This window comes from Ranitomeya variabilis, chromosome 3 (genome assembly GCF_051348905.1).
Source record: "Ranitomeya variabilis isolate aRanVar5 chromosome 3, aRanVar5.hap1, whole genome shotgun sequence".
Lineage (NCBI taxonomy): Eukaryota > Metazoa > Chordata > Amphibia > Anura > Dendrobatidae > Ranitomeya > Ranitomeya variabilis.
In genome coordinates, this window is record NC_135234.1 from 681,413,990 (window position 1) to 681,433,399 (window position 19,410).

Consider the following 19,410-nt stretch of genomic DNA (forward strand, 5'->3'; position numbering starts at 1 on the left):
TGCAAACTATTTACAGGAAAGTTTGAATCATGCACAGTCCATGATTACTGCAGTTCGTGTAACTTTGTGCAAAACTTCTGGAAAACGACAATAGTGACCCCGGGTCAACAAAGGGGTCACCTTTTAAAGTTTACCCTGAACGGGTTTAGCAGCAACAGGAACAAAAGAACAAACAGTAACTATTTACATTTTCAGGTTTCCGAGGTTTACTCTTTTTCAGGCGGCTTGGGCTCTTGCCCCCCGACCACCGTGGTGTCAGTGTCCGCGGTTCGAACGTGCAAATGAACTCGACTGGCCAACTCGGTGGCCGCTACCAGATGCACTGTCGCGATGGTGACAAGGTCGGGTGCTCCTGGGACCAGGTCCGAGGTGGTAAGGGTCGCGGCTCCAAACATACACCGCCGAACATTCCGTGCATACCACCCGAGCGGGTTCTGGTGGCGGCTGTAGGTCACCTGATCCCCCTTTTGCAATGGTTCTCCACTTCGGCCACAGCAGGGAGCCCTCACGTTACAGTGCGCAACAAAAACGTCAGTATCCAATCCCGGCTCGTGTATGAGGCCCCACCCCCTTCTTGCATGGTAGGCCAACACAGTGCCCCGCCTTATCATGTCTCTGTCATCCCATGCCGGAGGGGATTGTTGTATTTTTGATGGACCCATCGGCTCGGCCTCTTTCCGGCCTTTCCACTGTAGAATCAAGCACTGTCTATATTGTTCCCACGTAAGCACCGCAAGAGTGGACCCGTTCTCCTGGGATCCATCTGTCCCAACCCAGGGGCTGTCCCACCGAAGAACTACTCCATCTAGACTCACATCCACGGGCTCTCCCACTCTAGTCGACAGCGGTGGCACCATCCTCCCCAGGTCACCAGGGGATAACACCATTAACCCTGCCGAGAAGGGTCGCCCTTTACTGAGATGGAGGTGGGTCGTGGAAGCGGACTCGTGAGGGGGAGCAGGGGCGTCTTCCGTACCTACGCCTGATGTGGTTCCACCGATGTCGATCCGGTCCGCTGACAAGAACGCTGGAGTCGGCTGCTGCTCGGACCGCGGCTCTTCCGATGCGGCCCCCGAACGCTGCTCCGCTCGCTGTGGTTCCTCCTCCTCTAACTCCGAGGTCGGGATTGGTGGATGTAGCGCCGCTGTCAGGTCCGCAGGCTCCTGGTCCGTCTCTGGTGAAGGAGGGCAGGCCGGGATCGCTCCTTCCTTGCTCAGGCACTCGCTGCTCATCATCGCTGCCTGATAGTCGGTGGCAGTGCATGCACCTGGCTCCGCCATTTCTCCGAGGTCGGGCTTCTCCATCACCCGCTTCCCGCTGTTGCAAATCAGGAGGTTGTCTTCTGCTTTGGGGCAGGTCATCTCCTTGCAGCCCGAAGCGCAGAGGGCGGTATCCATTTCTCGCGCCATTCTGGTAGTCTCCTCCCATAGCACGCCCTCCTTCTTCTCCAAAGTAGCAATGGCGGCGGCTTTTGGCGGGAACTTCTCTTGGTCAATGGTAACACACAGTCTCTCAATAAAGCTACAGTTCATGCACAACAAATCACAGTCTCTAGGCACACATGACCTGATTCTTCAGGCTTAAGTAGATCCTGTTCGTGACGCCAAGTTGGAGCGCCCCCACACCGCCGCAGGGCCGAGGGGTACCCGGAGCCGGGCCTCTAGGTCTCAGTCCTGGGGTTGTCACGGTGGCTAGACCCGGTCCGTGGCCCTGTCCGTCAGTGGGGGACGTCCGGTGAAGTAGGTGGTGTTAACGGTGGTGTAGCGGTGCAGTTGTGGGGTGCAGGTCGCGGTAAATAACGAGGACACCAGGTTGCAGTCTCTTTACCTCTTTACTGGAGATCTCTGAGTCCTCAGTCCAGAATACGGTTCACCAGGCTGCGCAAGTCCGGCCGGTCCAATGGCACCTCCAGAGTTCTCTTCACAGGTGGAAATCAGTGCCTTCTTTCTTAGCGCTGTGTGTTGTAGTCCTTCCCTGCTGTGCTCACGGAAAGTACCCCACAACTGTTGTGTCTGTTTCTTAAGTTCCCTCACAACTCGATTCGATGTTCCTCTCTTATTCCATCCCTCCCTGTTATTCAGGTTGGAACGGCACCCGTTTGTCAGGTAGGCCTGGAGTTCTTCCGGGACCCTAGTGACGCCCCTCTCCCGCAATTGCCCCCCAAGACTTCATAGGTGATATGTGGTAGACAGCCCGCCTGAGACTGACTGTCCTGCCGCTGTTTGGAGTATGGCTTAAAGCTGTATATTATTCCACTCCCTCGGCGTTCCGGCCACCGGTAATGCGCCTCAGCAAGGTGCTGCCTCTTTCAACAAAACCCCTGCTGGTATTCTCCGTCTGCTTGATCTCGTTTCTCACTCAGCACAATCTATCTCGCTTCTAGTCCTTTCTTGGGCACCGCCGCTATGCTGAGCAGGCACGGTCCCGTTACGTTCTTTCCAATGCCAAGCCTCTGCCAGGATCCCACCCCTGGCAGAGACCCTACTGTCTCTTCCTCCACAACACCCTCTCTCACTAGGTGTTGCTTCGTTCAATCCAGTCAGCGTTCTCTCTAACTTCCTGCCTGACCCCCAGTTTACCCACTATGGTGGGGAGTGGCCTAATGAATAGCACCCTTAGCTCCCCCCGGAGGCCCTGCTGTGAAACATATTGGTGTCTGTGATACCTGATCAGAGGAACTCCTTCAGTGCCATCGAACGCACCATGGCTCCCCTTAGTGGCGAAGCCACAGTACTGCAACGACCAGGACTCTGGGGCGCTGCAATTACTAGTACTAAATCTTTGGAATATAAAATTAAATCGTTGGCTGAGAAAGAAATAAGAATGTTCTGGACTATTGAACCTCTTAAGTCTTACATTGATTGCAATAGGGTACCTCGAGGACTGAGAATTTTTAAAGAACCTTCCCAATTTCAAGATGATTTGGTTTTTAAAAATGAGTGGGAGGCTATCCATCTTGAATGCTCTCAGAAGTTACTGAAATTAGCGACTGCTAAAAATGAATGAGAGTATGCTGTGGTATGTGGCCAGTTGGAAAAAGCCAAACTTTAACTTTCTTCACGTCATAATGAAAATCAAATTAATACACAATGGTCCTGCGCTACCTCACAGTGAGCACCAAAAGCTCCCTAAGCAGCAGGAAACAGGACAGGTCGGTGCCCCCACTGTCAATGATAAAAGCCAATAAATTTAGATGTAACTGAATCCGCGCTAAAGGGATCTGAAATGAGAAAAATAGACTAATGCGCCAGTACAGACTCTAACCCCATAGGACCCCTGAATAGATACTCCAATGAAGAAATGTAGTGAGGCTGTACAGACAAATTACGTATTACTATGCAGGGCACAAGTAAAGATGTGCCCTGTGGGATCAGAGAAGTAGAGGTGAACACAGGAATAAAAACAACAGGTAGTACCCCCAAAACGAACTACAGTGCTGTAGCAGGCACAGTCCCTCTCACGGTTCTGTGTGGGCACTGCGGTCAGAGAATATAGTGGGGCTGTAAAATATAAAAACGTGTGCGTAGTGCGCTGTCCTGTAGGACACAACTTGTACTGTGTCAGCGCCGGCCATAAAGCAGAGCACAGCGGTGACGTCACTGCTGTGCTCTACTTTACGGCTGGCACTGACAGTCAGTGCAGGAAGCTCTGAGCAGCAGCGCGTAACACTGTGGATGCCGGGGGACGTGACAGACATCAGAAGGTGAGTATGTACTGTTTTTTTTTTACTTTTACAATGGTAACCAGGGTAAATATCGGGTTACTAAGCGCGGCCCTGCGCTTAGTAACCCGATATTTACCCTGGTTACCCGGGTGCTGCAGGGGGACTTCGGCATCGTTGAAGACAGTTTCAATGATGCCGAAGTCGTTCCCCTGATCGTTGGTCGCTGGAGAGAGCTGTCTGTGTGACAGCTCCCCAGTGACCTAAACAGCGACGCTGCAGCGATCGGCTCGTTGTCTATATCGCTGCAGCGTCGCTGAGTGTGACGGTACCTTTATACAAAAGCCTCAGTTAATTGAAGTCCAGATTTGGCTTGTTCATCTGGAAGCCCTAATAGCTGGAGACCAGATAGTCTTGTCTATTGCATAGTAGGCATTAAGTTGGAGGCAGGGGGTTTGAGGGTTCAATGCAGGGCACATGGAGATGCTGCACAGTGGGTCAACCTCTCTTTGAGAGAGATGAGGAAGGTCTAGAAAGGTATCATAGAGAGTAGACAGTGAGCTGACATAGAGATGCATTACAGATTGATTTTAGTGGAAAGGTGTAGCCAGAAGTGGCTACCTTGTGGCACTTGTTCAGGCTGTCATTGAAGCTGTGTGACCAATTACATTGAGTGAATCAGTTGTACAGAATCTGCTGGGGCTTTCAAAAAGGCTAACCTAGCAGAAAGCCAAGGTGGCTTGGCTGGTACTACTGTAGACTCATAACTGTGAGAAGCAACAGCCTGCTCTTGGAAAGGTGGTGTGAGTCAACAACCTGAGTGGGACTGAGCAACAACGGTAATGAAGACTTTGGTGTCCTGATACCTGTTACATTGTCGGGTTAACTTAGCCTTGAGTTATAGTGGACTGAATAGAAATAGAAGGGGTAGGTCGTAAAAAGAGCTTGTAACAGTAGAGTAAACATTAAGGGCAACCATAGACACATGTGATATCCAAAGGTTATCTCTTCCATCTCCATCATATAGAGGAATGTTGTGCTTAACAAGAGCACCTGGGTTCTCTATGAAAGAGCCGTTGCCAAACTCCTCTGGCGGTGGCTTATCTCCAGGTAGAAAAAATGGATCGGCCACTGAAATTAAGCAGGTTAGATCCTTTTTTTCTATAACATCATCTGTTGGAGAAAAGTTGGGAAGGCCCAAACCATATTTGTATGTCAACTGATACTGTCGTTATCAGAGGGTTTTGGCTGAATAATGAAGGTGTGATATTTCCAGTACAGAGGTCTGTGTAAATGCCTCTTAGTAAGGACCTGAGAGAGGAAAACTTTTGGAATGCTCAAATAATGGCGCCACCTAGTGAGCCTCAACCATTAGGCTCTTATACCTTATAAACTTGTTTTGTTATTGTATGTGAATACATTTATTTTTAGTCAACTTTGGTCCCCAGCTGTCATAAAAAAAATGGAAGAAAAACTTGAATCATTTAAGAAATGACCAATGTAAAATTGTTGACAGAAGCTATATAAACTCCTCCTGTAGTTGTCATCATTAAATAGTCATTAAACTATGATCCATCACCAAGCAAATAGGATGACCTGCTTAAACATTGTGTTACAACATCATAAACATATGACACCACATAGTAATCTAAACTGTAAGAAGCACTAATATGGATATTAGCAATCCAACTAGGCTTTACCCAATAAGGCTGATTTCACACATCTGACATTCATGGTGCAAAACCAGATGGCAATATTCATACAACCATGGGTCTCCTGCCTCCAGCATCTTCATCTATTCCTATGAGGCCATTGAGTGGCCAGTCTGGACATCACGGAACGTATATGAATCGCAAATGTCAGATGTGTGAAATCTTCAATCTTCTTAGCCGGTTGTTGTGTATACCTTTACCTCTTTTAGAATCATGACAAAATAAAGCATTATAGGCAACTGTCAGCTGACAAGAGATATATTCTTGTCATAATTATCTTGTAAGTATTGCCAATGCACCTACAAGATCAGCAGCAGGACAATGGCTGTGATACACGAGTGCTTATGCCACAACTGCCATAATCAGGGAAAACATAAATGTAGCATTGTGATAGAAAAGGAGAATGCTTATAATTGCCATCATCAGTCTTTGTGGCTTAATTGCCAGGGTTGCCTAAATGCAGGCAGTGTAGGTCCCAATTGAGGCGCTTATGTATGTAATTTGTAAAGTTAGGACTTTATTTGCATGACGTCGCAAGTTTTGGAGTCTGTCAATAAATCCACCACCTTTATCTGCTCCTGTTCTGCATTCCACAAATGTTTAAATTGTCTCCTGTCTCCCCCCTCCGTATACACCAAAAAATACCATTTGAATTGCTCCTGCACTGTATGTAATTCCGATGGTCCAGTCCGATGGGTGTCATCACTGAGGCGTCTCTGCCTCCTCTCTGCTGCTAATCGCTATGCTCCAGCCATGATTGATTTGGATGACGTGTCCAACATCATCCACACAGCACAACGTAATCTCACACCTGCTCAGTAGCATATCAGACCCGAGCAGGTGCACTTCCGCCAGAACCAGAATGGAATCTATCAGCGCATGAGGAGGGATGTTCTATGCTTTGCTTGCAGTAGAGAAAAGCAAAGTACACCTGTGCGGGCGAGAGATGCTACTGCACAGGCGCGAGATTTCATCAAGCTATGTGGATGATGCAAGATGCGTCGTCCACATCAATCAGCGCCAGAGGACAACGATTGGGAGGAGAGAAGAGGCAGAGATGACGCAGTGAGGGCACCCATCGGACCATACCATATTCATTTATATACTGCGAGGGAGCAAATCAAATGGTAATTTTAAGGCATACAGGGGAAGTCAGGAGACAATACACACATTTGTGGAATGCAGTTCAACACCTTTATACTCTTTGGAAACCATTAACATGGGACAACAATTTCATATTGATTTAAAGTGGTTAAACCCGTTCTATTTAATGCAAGAACTAGATTCTTCTTTATTTCCTATAAACTTGTAACATGATATCCTTTGTAATATTCAATTATTCATAAGCTTTTGGAGTGTACATGTACAAGGAAACAAACACCTATTTTCATCTTTTGTGAACTTTATAGTTTAGTATTACCTTTATTTTTGCTCTATGTTATGTTTGGAAGAAGAAAATATTCATTCTTCAGAGCACAGCCAATAATATACGTTATGGCTGTCATAATGCAGGCGTGTTGCTGAACTGCCTTCCATAAACTAAAATAATTGATGCTACCATATAACACTCATGAAGTCATATTCATTTTATGAGACTATTAATAACCAATTTAAGTATAAAAACCACAAACAGAAGGTCTTCAGAACAACAGAAATCTTCATCAACCATACATTCTCCGTAAGTCACCATCACCGAGAGACGAGCCACCATGTCATCATGCCATCACTCCATCCTCGCCTCTTCTGGACACAAGCACTTCAGCTCCTGTTCTGTATCTTTACCTAAACATTCCAGCTCTCACAGCATTTTATCCCATTCTTCTAAACACATGGGACATGGACACAAGAAACAACATTGCTTCAGCAGCTCAAGTGCCCATAACATTGGATCTAAGGGACACAAGATCTCAGTTGGAGGTTGTCACATGGGTAAAAGTGGACATGGATCTGGATTTGGAGGAATTGGTGGTTTTGGAGGGTCAAGCTGCTCTTCAGGGATCACCCCTGTTACTGTAAACCAGAGTCTTCTCGCCCCTCTAAATTTGGAGTTTGACTCAAGCATCCAGAGAGTGAGAACTGATGAAAAGGATCAGATCAAAGGACTGAACAACAAGTTTGCCTCCTTCATTGACAAGGTGAGTTAATTATATATTTACATATATATATGCAGTATATGTATATATGGTATATTCAAAAAGGTGAACCTACATAGAAATTTAGTTTGTAGAATATTATGAATGAATGAATCTGCCAAAATTCGGATTCAACAGATTTATTCTAATTAGACGAGGAAATTAAATTTGTTTAGAATTTATTTGATGCAAATCAAATTCACATTATTAAGCTCTGAGATGTTTGCAGACCTCAGAACATAATAAACATATGTAAAACAAAATAATACAAAGTTTAAATATCTGGCCCTCACCTGTACTGCCCTGAAGTCTGCTCTGGTCTGGTGTAGACTCTTCTTATGTCCGGAGTGGTGTCTTCCTCCGGAGAGATTTGTAGTACTCTGGTCCAGCAGTCATATCAGTAGTCCATGGCCGCAAGACCACCTCAGGATGTGAAAGGCTTGTATGACTCAGAGCTTGCAGTTACAGACTACAGATCGCAATGCTGGACTAAGGTCCTGGGAATCTTTTCGCTCAACTCTAATCTGTTTTTGCTATAGGACATGTTCTGCTGTTTCTGCTATTGTACATGAAGAAACTACGAATGCCTGCATGAAAAACAACACCAAAAACACTTTTAAAAATAAAAACTCAAGAGATTTAGGAGGTCATTTACTATTCCAAAAGGGAGAAAATAAAAATAATTGAGAAGCATTGTCTTATAAGCTAATACAAGAAAGGTTAATTTCAGTCAATTTTCTGCAGGCAATTTTTGATTCAAAAGGTGGATATGGAAAATTAAGAAGCCCAGCATTTAAAAAGTGATCATTTATTCATAGGATAGGCAATTTGCCAATTATTGTTAGATTGGTCAGGAGATAACTCTTGACACTTCTCAATCAGCTGCTTAAAAGGCCTGGAGACTTCTCATTCTTTCTTACTTACACATCATACTTTTATTGTAGCTGTGCTAGATATTGCACCTTTGCTCCCAATTACATGAATTAATAAAATATATCCTCGTCTACTTTAGTCCCTTTGGTTCAAATTGTGTTACCTATAGAACGAATTGACTATGTGTGTTTAAATATAAATCTATTGATGATTAAGTTATGAAAGCCAATACAGAGGCACAATTATAATGATACTTACTATACGGGCACTGGAACTTTCAATAGCAGTGACATGTCAAAATTAATTGAGTATTTTATAAAGCTCTATTCCGACAGAAGGCTCTGATGTATGCCTCCATTGCATAAACTAACATACTTCACCACTTTTTCATACATATCCAGCATATTTAAGCAAAAAAGATTTGAAGAGCTCTTATCCTATGGTGAGATTGGTAGTCCATGACCACCAGGCCAGAGTCCAGAGACATCCTCCTACCTACCAGGCCTCTTCCTATTAATAGGTCACGCTACAACCATGACATTGTCCCAGTCCTACTAAGCAGAAGAAGCACTAAAGATGCCAGTTGCAGAAGGTTCTCAGGACTCTTGTCAGGCAGCTACAGACTTCCATCCTAAGAATCATTTTACTGAACTCTAGCATATATATGAAAAAAAGTATGTCATCTGAACATCTACATTGAATATATACAATTGTTTCAGATATGTGATAGATTATGTAGTGCAACACAGTAAGGTTTGTCTACCAGACAAACAGTAATAGCAGAAACTTAATAATTAGTGCAAATATGTAATAGCTCATAATGATCCCTAATACAATACAATACTTGTACTTTAGTATCTGCATTTTTATACATCTAGGTAAGATTTCTGGAGCAGCAGAACAAGATGTTGGAGACCAAGTGGGCTCTTCTACAAGAACAGAAAACAGCTAGGTTTCAAATTGAACCTCTGTTTGAGGCTTTTATCAGCAATCTCAGGAGACAACTGGAGAATCTGGAAAGTGAAAGTTCTCATCTAGAAGCAGAAAGGAGCAACATGGAGGAAACAATGGAAGAATTTAAGAGAAAGTAAGAAAATAATTGTGGAAAATTATCAAGGACACATTTCATGCATAATTAATTACCGTTGAAAAATATGTTGATTTGGTTTTTAGGACAATCATGTTTCGGAATCAGTGATACTTCCTTGAATGCTGAAAAGGGTTTGCCTGGACTCACACATGGATGACCTATTTGTGTAATAGGTCATCAGTAGGAGATCAGTTGGGGTTTGTCACCCAGCACTCCGATCAATCAGTGGATATCTGAACTGCCAGTGTGACCAAACGTACACAGTGCACAGAGCAGAACACCACCTCTCCAAATATTATTTGGTATCCTTTGCCAAGTGCTGACATTTTACTTCCGTTCAAGGCCATCAATTTGTAATTCCCAGTCAAGCCCTTTAACTTCCTCTGTGTTGGAGCTGCAGAGAAATTGAGCTCCTACTGCCACGTTTCCCTACAGATTTAATTAGCAGGTCCATCGTAACACATGTCCTGATATCATGAGTTGGATCTGTATTTTGTGACACATGCATTGATTTGCACATTAAAATTCAATTGCAGGGAATAGGATATACTCAAATAAAGAGATACAAGGAAGATGAGAAACATGACCATGTAGAGGACACAGGCACCTTTAGTTGTTTTAAGGCCAATATTACATTTTAGCATGCAGAATGAAATATGACTGTATGCAGTATGAATAATCATGACATGCCACACATAGGTACGAGGAAGAATTGAACATGCGGACAGCAGCGGAGAATGAGTTTGTCTTGCTAAAGAGGGTATGTATTAACATCTCAAACTCCCATATCTATGTGGTAATATTAGTTGTTACAAACTATTTACCAAATTAATGTATTTTTATAGGATGTTGATGCTGCTTATATTAGAAAAGCTGAACTACAAGCTAAGGCCAACTCACTGACCGATGAGATAAACTTCTTGAGGACTCTCTATGATGCGGTAAAAATATTTAGTCCTTGTCACATACCACCAATACTTTTTAGATACTTTCCTTTACATGATCCAATAGTAAAATAAGATACTATTTTATTCTGATGATTTCTTATTTCTACAGGAGATCAGTCAGCTCCAAGCTCAGATCTCAGACACCTCAGTGGTTGTGTCCATGGACAACAGCCGAGACCTGGACATGGACAGCATCATCGCCGAGGTCAGAGCCCAATATGAGGAGATTGCCAACAGGAGCAGAGCTGAGGCCGAGGCCATGTACCAGTCAAGGGTGAGTCTTAGATCCAGATACCAAATATTCACTGCATTTTTGTAATATTGAGCTTACTTCCTTTGTGTTTTCCTGTATCCACAGTTTGATGAACTTCGTACAGCGGCAGGAAGAAATGGCAATAATTTAGAGAACAGTCGAAATGAGATCGCTGAACTTAACCGAGCAATTCAGAGACTCAAAGGAGAGATTGAATGTGCTAAATCCGAGGTAAAAAAAATTACATTTTGCATATATATATATATATATATATATATATATATATATAGAGAGAGAGAGAGAGATGATAAACTCTCCACCACATTATGAAGCAATCCTTAATAGAGGGCTTAAAGAACAGCTCCCATCAAAATTTTTATTTTTTTTAATACATTTCCATCATCATATTATATAGCACTGTGTACTTACAACTGGTCATTATACCCTTGTACCCATTTCATTTTTCTCTTCTCCATTAGGTCTAAAACATAGTGTAATTAAAAACTAACTCCCTGTATCTTTATAAGCTCTACATAGAAACAAGAGGTCAATTTTTTCTGCAGTCCTTTGCAGGGAGAGGAACAGAGCAGCTGGGTCAGGAGTTAAAAAGTGGGATGACTCATGCAGGGAAAAAAAATCCTGCTGTTTCTACATAGAGCAGAGAAAATAGAAGAATTTGCTGTGTAGAAAGGCAACATGAGCAATTGTATGTACACTGCTATATAATATGATTACTGCAATATATTGAGAGGATAAAACATTTGATACGAGTGCTTCATAAAGAATTTCAGAAAGCTGTAAGGAACCTATTTGATATATGGCTACCTTTTAGATATATTTACTGTTTTAGTTTTCTTTTTGCTAAAGACGATCTGTTAGTGTTCCCTCCGACTTTCACGCTTCTACGGGTCCATGATGGACCCATAGAAGCGCTAGACACAGCGCGAAACGGCCGTCGTCACCTCCTGCACCTTCCTGCTTTCTTTGCACATCCCCCGAGCCGTGAAGATGTACCTGTACACGTCTTAATAAAGACTTTGTTCACTCCATGATCAGTGAGTCCCTATGACAGGATTCATTACTTACCTAAGTTTTCATGCGAGCACCCGGGATCAGTGGTCAGGAATCCAGCTCATGTAGCAAGCATTGTGTTGCATATTGTTCTTTGCTCCGGAGCCCGGCAGTGCGGCTCTACTGTTTCTTGTTCCCTCCGACTTGTTTGTATTAGTAAAAACTTATTTTCCCCTTAAAATAACAATGGATCATCGTTTACCATAAACCTTGCTTTGTACTATTCCTCTTTTATCCCTTCTATTAATTTAAAAATAAACTGACCACTGGTTGTTACTATTTCTCTTGTCACAGGGATGTGTCTGTATACTGTCTGATATTTGCAGCTCTGATTGGTCACAATGTGCAGTGTCACACAACCATCTTGTAACACCCAGTCATCAATGTATTCATAAGGTTCTAGCAGGAATAACAAAAATGGTACAACACAGTGCTAGGCTGGATTCAGACATAGACCACAATGCACTGATTCTTCACCGGTGTCTAGATCCAATCTTACAGCCCCTATAGACACATATGTGACTGTCAGTTTCGATCGATCGCGATGCCTGCAATTAGTCAAGATATTGTGGTCTGGATAGAGACTGTGAATAAAACTCCCATCCAAAATTGGCCTAATATGAAAAGATTGAGGACAACCACCATTAATTTCCAAAGCAAAAGGTGTATGTTGCTCTACAAAGAAGCTAAATCCTTTTTCCACTGTTCACACATACTAGTTTATGGAAATTTTTGATTTAAGATTCTATATACAGTGCTAGTGAGTGTGTCATTTTAGAAGGTGACCTTGGAGAATCCTATTTAACTGGATCAGTTAAAGGAGGAGCAGAGATGAGCAAATCAGTTCAAAGCGAATGGAATTCACTACAAATTTCCCCCTAAAGTTCGGATTTGTCAGAATTTTTAATTTTTTTCAGTGCGATTCACTTGAGTCCAGCAAATTGGAGGCTGGATTCCATTTTGCTAGTATCTTTTTAAGTTAGTGAGGGGCGTAAAAAATAAAAAAATATTAAACTTTTCTCGCCCCCTCACAAGTCTTGCCATTGGATCACCTCTCCTAGTCCAACACGGACTCCCTCTCTCCAACTTTGGTCTATTTCTCTTCAGTCTTTATTCTTTGGCGCCTCCAAATCTAACTAGACATCAAAAGACTAAATGACATACATCGCCTTGTGTCATCATGTCTTGCAAGGCCTAGTCATTGCCAAGGAGTGAGCACTAAAGAGAAGTAGACCAAAGCTGGATGGAGGGAGCCAGCAGGAGATCAGGTGGGGAGCTGCTGTGACGGGACAGGTGAGGTGCAATGTGAGTATAGCACTTTCTTTTTTTCACAAACGTCTTTTTCTAGGTGTCGGAGCACATTCGATTCCTGACCAACTTCAAATGCCAAATTCAATGTTGTCAGATTCACTCATCTCTCCAGGAGATCAATATTTGCAGAGCTCAAATTAAATGTTATATATTATTGTTTGATAAATTTATAGCGTGCTGCTCTGGAATCAGCAATCAGTCAGGCTGAGGAACGAGGTGAAGCAGCTGTCCATGACGCAAAGGCTAAGCTGGTTGAACTGGAGGCTGCTCTACAAAAGGCCAAGCAGGACATGGCTCTCCAGCTGAGAGAATACCAGGAGCTAATGAATGTCAAGCTGGCCCTAGATATTGAAATCACCACCTATAAGAAAATGCTGGAAGGAGAAGAGTGCAGGTGATTACAGATTAGATAACTATCTAAAAATATATATGTATTAGTATACAGCTATAGAAGATACCGGTTTACATATTTTTTTATTTATTCCAGATTGGCTTCTGACGGCTCAGTGAGCATCTGTAAGTGGAATACATTACTATTTAGAATCTACATTTTTGGGTCCCAGATAAATTGCAAAAATGCAAGATTTCTGTTACTATTCAGACTAACACATTTTCTCATTTCTAGCTGTCCTGCACTCAAGTACAGGAGGGAAACACCATTCAGGAGCATCTTCTCATGGTGGACATAATCAGCATCATCATCATCATCATCATCATAATGGTGGATTCAGTTCTGGCAGCGGAAGAAGTTATGGCCACTCATATACAAGCAAACATCACTCCGACCATAAGCACCACTGCTGAATTGGAAAAGCTGTCATACCATTACTGCAGTTTTGGGCTTGTACCTTTAACTTTCATTTTCCTTCATATTTGATCTTCATTATGGTTGCTTAAGTATTTGTCTTTGCTCTATTGAATTTGATTCATTTCTGTTACTGTAAATTTTTCAGTAATAAACCACTATTTGCATGGCACTAAATTTTTGACTCTTATCGAATTCAAATGTAATAAACACATGCTACACTTTAAAGGTTGATAATATCTGTTGTGAAGAAATAAGGACCCCATACACATTGGATAGCTGTCAGCAAAACAATCGTGCTGACAGCTATCATTCCCAAGACCCTCATACACAGGAATGCTTAGCTCAGCTGGGCTCCTGTGTTCTCTATGAGACTCCTTTGGTAGCAGCTGACCACTGTGTCAAACAAAAGCAATGACTGTTGAAATTCAAGGAGCTGGACCATTCTCTCCCCATACATATTAAATAGTCTCCCGAACCCGATGATGAAATCCTGGTAAAAATGGACTTAAACGGTTCCCCAAGAATATAATAAGATGGCCCTGTCATGTATTTCAAATAGCAGCCTATCCTAATCACATGTCAGGATGGGTTACAGTCTGAAGAAACATAGATCCCGAGACCTGTGTCTCAACTGACAATGGAACTACAGTGGGTACGGAATGTATTCAGACCCCTTTAAATGTTTCACTCTTTACTACATTGCAGCCATTTGTTAAATTCAACAAAGTTCATTTTTTTCTCATTAATGGACACTCTGCACCCCATCTTGACTAAAAAAAAACAGAAATGTAGAAATTTTTGCAAATGTAATAAAAAATAAAAACTGAAATATCATGTCGATAGCACCTTTAGAAATATGACAAATAGGGAGATCCAGAGTCTACATTGCTGAAATATTTTTTTACCATTTTATTTAGATACAAGGTTACAATAACAAATGAGATAATAACGTTTCACAAACAAATATTATGGGTACATGTACAAATCAGTGATTAGATCCAGAGTTATATAGGTCAAGAATTGAGTCAAGGTGCAATAATTTTAATACTAATCAAACAGACCAAAAGTTTGTTTAGTATTATACATAAGTATGGCCATGAAGGACAAAAAAATACATTTATTCATGAATGAACGACCTATATGGGTATGTGCACACGTTGCAGATATGCCTGCAGAATTGTCTGCACAGAATCTGCACCTCATGGCAGAAAATGCAGGTAAAAATCCACGCGTTTTTATGCGTTTTTGATGCGTTTTTCCATGTGGATTTGTATGCGTTTTTGTAGCCTAAATAAAGATCTATTATTTAAAGATAGATAGATAGATAGATAGATAGATAGATAGATAGATAGATAAAATGGTACATAAATAGTTAAAGACACACACACAAAATCTGCACGCAATATCTATAATTTAAAAAAAAATGGCGTGGGCTCCTGAGCAATTTTCTGCTCCAGAGAGCGAAAGCCGATGGCCGGGGGCCAATATTTCTAGCCTGGGAAAGGGTTAAAACCTATGGAGCTTCTCAGGCTATGAATATCAGCCCGCAGCAGTATATTTTGCCTGTACTGGCTATTAAAATAGGGGGACCCCCCAAAAAATGATGTGGGTCCCCCTATAATTTATAGCCAGAAAAGGCTACGCAGACAGCTGCGGCTGAGATTCATAGCCTAGAGAGGGGCCATGGACAGTGCCCCCCCGGCTAAAGATACAAGCACCCAGCCACCCCAGAATTGGTGCATCTGTACTATGCGCCATTTCTGGCACATAGGCTTTCTCTTCCCACTGCCCTGTAGCGGTGGCATATGGGGTAATAAGACGCCTATCCATTATTAGTCTTATAGTTATTAATCGGTTAAATAAAAGACACAGCCAGAAAAAAATATTTTAATGAAATAAAACACTACACATTTTTTCATAATTTTTATTCCACGCCTAATCCAATTGAAGCCATCAATCACTTGCAAAATATGTAAAAAAACCAAACAAACACAAATACTCCCTGTTCCGACGCAGTCCCTCTTTAATAACGAGTGTCCCACAACGATCTCCCCTATAGAGTGGTAAAATCAGCAGAGGTGACCTCTCTATAGGGCCTCCAATGACACACTGACTGGAGATAAACCTCACGCAGTGTATCATTGGAGATCACTTTACGGCACTACAGCCGTGAGAAAATTCTCACGCTGTAGTGTCACAAGTGACAGGTGAACCCAGGTGACCTGTCGGCGGCGGAGTGATGCAGTGCGAAGAATTATCTCTGACATTGTATCGCCGGAGCCCCCTGCTGTCATGCAATCGTTATTAATTGGATTGCGTCGGACACAGGGAGTATATTGTTTGTTTATTATTTTAACTTTATTTGCAGATGATCGATGGCTTTTGGGATTAGGTGTATACACTCCCTGACAGAAGTTATGTCGCTTATCCATGTTATGTAAATAAAAGCTTATAACCTGACGTTATATTCATCCATTGGTTGTATAAATTATTCTTTTTAAAGCTGAAACCCTCCGAAATGTGGTTTAGGTTAAGAAAATAAATTGGCATCAATGCAGAAATATTGATGATTTAATGGACACAGAATGGTCAGATTTTGGCAGGACAAAAGTATTGTTACCCACAGAATATAATGTGATATTCAAACAAATAATTAACTTAAAATACAAATATATGTTGCATAACATTGGTGAATGAAGTTGTGGTGCTATTAGAGTCATATTTAATATTTTGTGTGACTTCCATGAGCTTGAAGGACTGCATCCATGCGGTTCAACAATGATTCATACAATTTATTAATGAAGTCATCATGAATAGCAAAGAATGCAGTCTTACATGCCTCCCAGAGTTCATCTAGATTCTTTGGTTTTGTCTTCCAAGCTTCCTCTTTCATCCTACCCCAAACATGCTCAATGATGTTCATGTCTGGTGATTGGGCTGGCCAGTCCTTGAGCACCTTGATCTTTTTTGCCTGGAGGAACTTTGTTGTAGAGATGGATGTATGAGATGGAGCACCAGCCTGCTACAGAATTTGACCCCTTTTTTGATTTGGAATATAAGACGTAGCTAATACTTCTTGATATTTTAGGCTATTGATATTGCCTTCCACCTTGCAAATGTTTCGCACACCCCCATACTGAATGTAACCCCAGACCATGATCTTTCCACCACCAAATTTAACTGTTTTCTGGGTGTATTTTGGATCCATACGGGCTCCAGTAGGTCTCCTGCAGTATTTGCGGTGGCTGTGGTGTAATTCTACTGAAGAATCATCAGAGAAATCCAGCTTCTGCTACTTTTCCAGCGTCCATCTGTTTAGCAGGCTGTGGGACTTTGCAAATGCCACACGGTTTTATATTTGCCTTTTGTTTAGTGCTGGCTTCTGGGCACTGATTCGACCATGGAGGCCATTTCGAGACAAAATCCTACAAACTGTTCTAGTTGACACAGGGACTTGAGGTGGTCAGGCCTGTTGGAGCTCTGCTGCAGTGGAAGAGGGGCTTGCTTTGGATTTTCTAACCAACAAACGTTCCTCCTGAGCAGTTGTCTTGCGGGGTCTGCTGGACCTGGGCTTGTCAAACACATCTCCAGTCTCTTCAAATCTTTTTTTAGTTCTGTGTACTTGACGCTGAGACACATTAAAGGTGCCAGCCACCTCTGCAGTGGATCTGGTCTTCAGCCTCTTGATAATCCAGGCTTTAGTCACAGGGTGGATTTTTGGCATGTTGTCAAAGCTCAAGTTGCAGTTCAAGTGAATTTCTGGGATGCTGAGTTTCTTTTTATACACATACACTAATTAACCGATCATTTACTGAGCACAGGTAAGATTGTAAACTAGAATTGGGTGCATTATATGACAAGGCGACAAAACGTTTTCCTTGCCAAAATCTGACCATTCTGTGTCCATTAAAAGAATATTTCTGCATTGAAGCCAATTTATTTTCTTAACCTAAACCACTTTTTGGAGGGTTTCAGCTTTCAAAAGAATAATTTATACAACCAATGGATGAATTTAACGTCAGGTTATAAGCTTTTATTTACATAACAGGGATAAGCGACTTAACTTTTGTCAGGGAGTGTATGGTAAGCATGCACTATATGTGTACTGTATGTGTTTTTTTTAATGTTCAACACATTAGCCGGATGATGGGACTACTTTCCCATCATTGCCTAAAAGTGTCACTGTAGCAGTCATAGCCACTTGGGACTAGTAGTCTCATCGGACGATGCCTGCCTACACACAGACACACACACACAGCCCTGCACACAGACACAGATTCACGCAGACACCGGCACACACACATAGACGCAGACTTCCACACACACATGAACGCACATAGCTCCTCCCACACTCCGCCCACACACTTCCCTCCTCTCGATCTGCAGCGTTTCTAGCACTCACATCCACAGCAAATCCAAATATATTTGCGGTTTTGTTGCGGATGTGCCTGACTCAATGGAAGTCAATGGCTGCAGATCAGCAAAAAGAATTGACATGCTGCAAAAAAAAACGCTGCAAATCTGCGCGGATTTTTCCGCAGCATGTGCACAACAAATCTCCATTTCCCATAGATTAACATTGGCTGTGCACTACACTGCGGATTTGATGCAAATCCGTGCTGCCAAAAACGCTGCGGATCCGCATCTAAATCTGCAACGTGTGCACATAGCCTATAAGTCAATTATCTATGCACAATGTTGCCAGATTGGATAACACACAAATAGCGCTGGTGTAATGAGTTTATATTCATGAATGTTGTCAATTGTGATTATTTTAGAAGACGTATACTCAGACACAATACTTTTAAGACTAAATTAAGTTAATTTGGTGTAAGGTATTTACAGTATCCATTGTCTTAGTCCTGTCTGTACCTCGGCCATGTGAGGATACAGTAGGGGAGGGCAGAGCTGGTTGCGGTTTGGTGGATCGGAGGTTACTGCAGGTTGTAGGCTTGTCGGAAGAGGTGGTTCTTCAGGTTCCTTTTGAAGGTTTCCACTGTAGGCGAGAGTCTGATATGTTGGGGTAGAGTTTTCCAAGAGAAATCTTGTATGCGATTGTGGGAAGAGGAGATAAGAGGGGAGTAGAGAAGGAGATCTTGTGAGGATCGGAGGTTGGTTGACGGTAACTACCGGGAGACGAGGTCACAGATGTATGGAGGAGACAGGTTGTATTATCATTTTTATATATTACTAGGTATTTGGTTTCCCTATTCTTTCACACCAGAAATATTTGGACTTTAATTATAGTACTTGCATAGAAAAGACTGGGATGTGAAAGTGGTTTGTTCTGTATTTTATTGTTATCACGATTACCAAGGAAATGGGAGCAATTTCACGATTTTCCTCCCCTGCAGGCCCCACTGTCTGTATCAATGTCTTATTCCAGTTACTGCCCATACAATTTTCCTATACTCACTGTAAGTGGAGCAGATCTGCATTCCCAAGGATTTATATTAAATTTCCCAGTAATGGGTGATGCATAATCTTGGGACAATGGATCTACTGTCGGGAATTTTATTAAATGGTTTCATCTATTTATGTAGGTTAGATGG

At 42.4% G+C, this 19,410-nt stretch overlaps 1 protein-coding gene across 1 annotated transcript; it reads left to right on the forward strand.

The window, feature by feature from the left end:
• Positions 1–7,208: 7,208 nt before the first annotated feature.
• Positions 7,209–13,902, forward strand: LOC143818511 (keratin, type II cytoskeletal cochleal-like). The gene is made up of 9 exons (XM_077299797.1): positions 7,209–7,508; positions 9,257–9,465; positions 10,168–10,228; positions 10,314–10,409; positions 10,525–10,689; positions 10,774–10,899; positions 13,224–13,444; positions 13,538–13,566; positions 13,676–13,902. Exons 1-9 carry the CDS (start codon positions 7,299–7,301, stop codon positions 13,852–13,854), a joined length of 1,296 nt encoding a protein of 431 aa, XP_077155912.1. The 5' UTR covers positions 7,209–7,298; the 3' UTR covers positions 13,855–13,902.
• The last annotated feature ends 5,508 nt before the right edge of the window (positions 13,903–19,410 follow it).

Bases quoted from the DNA above. Each gene is read 5' to 3' on its own strand.
- LOC143818511 (XM_077299797.1), top strand. From the start codon at position 7,299: ATGGGTAAAAGTGGACATGGATCTGGATTTGGAGGAATTGGTGGTTTT. The intron at 10,900-13,223 runs GTAAAAAAAATT...ATAAATTTATAG, and splicing joins TTGAATGTGCTAAATCCGAG to CGTGCTGCTCTGGAATCAGC. The intron at 13,445-13,537 runs GTGATTACAGAT...TATTTATTCCAG, and splicing joins CTGGAAGGAGAAGAGTGCAG to ATTGGCTTCTGACGGCTCAG.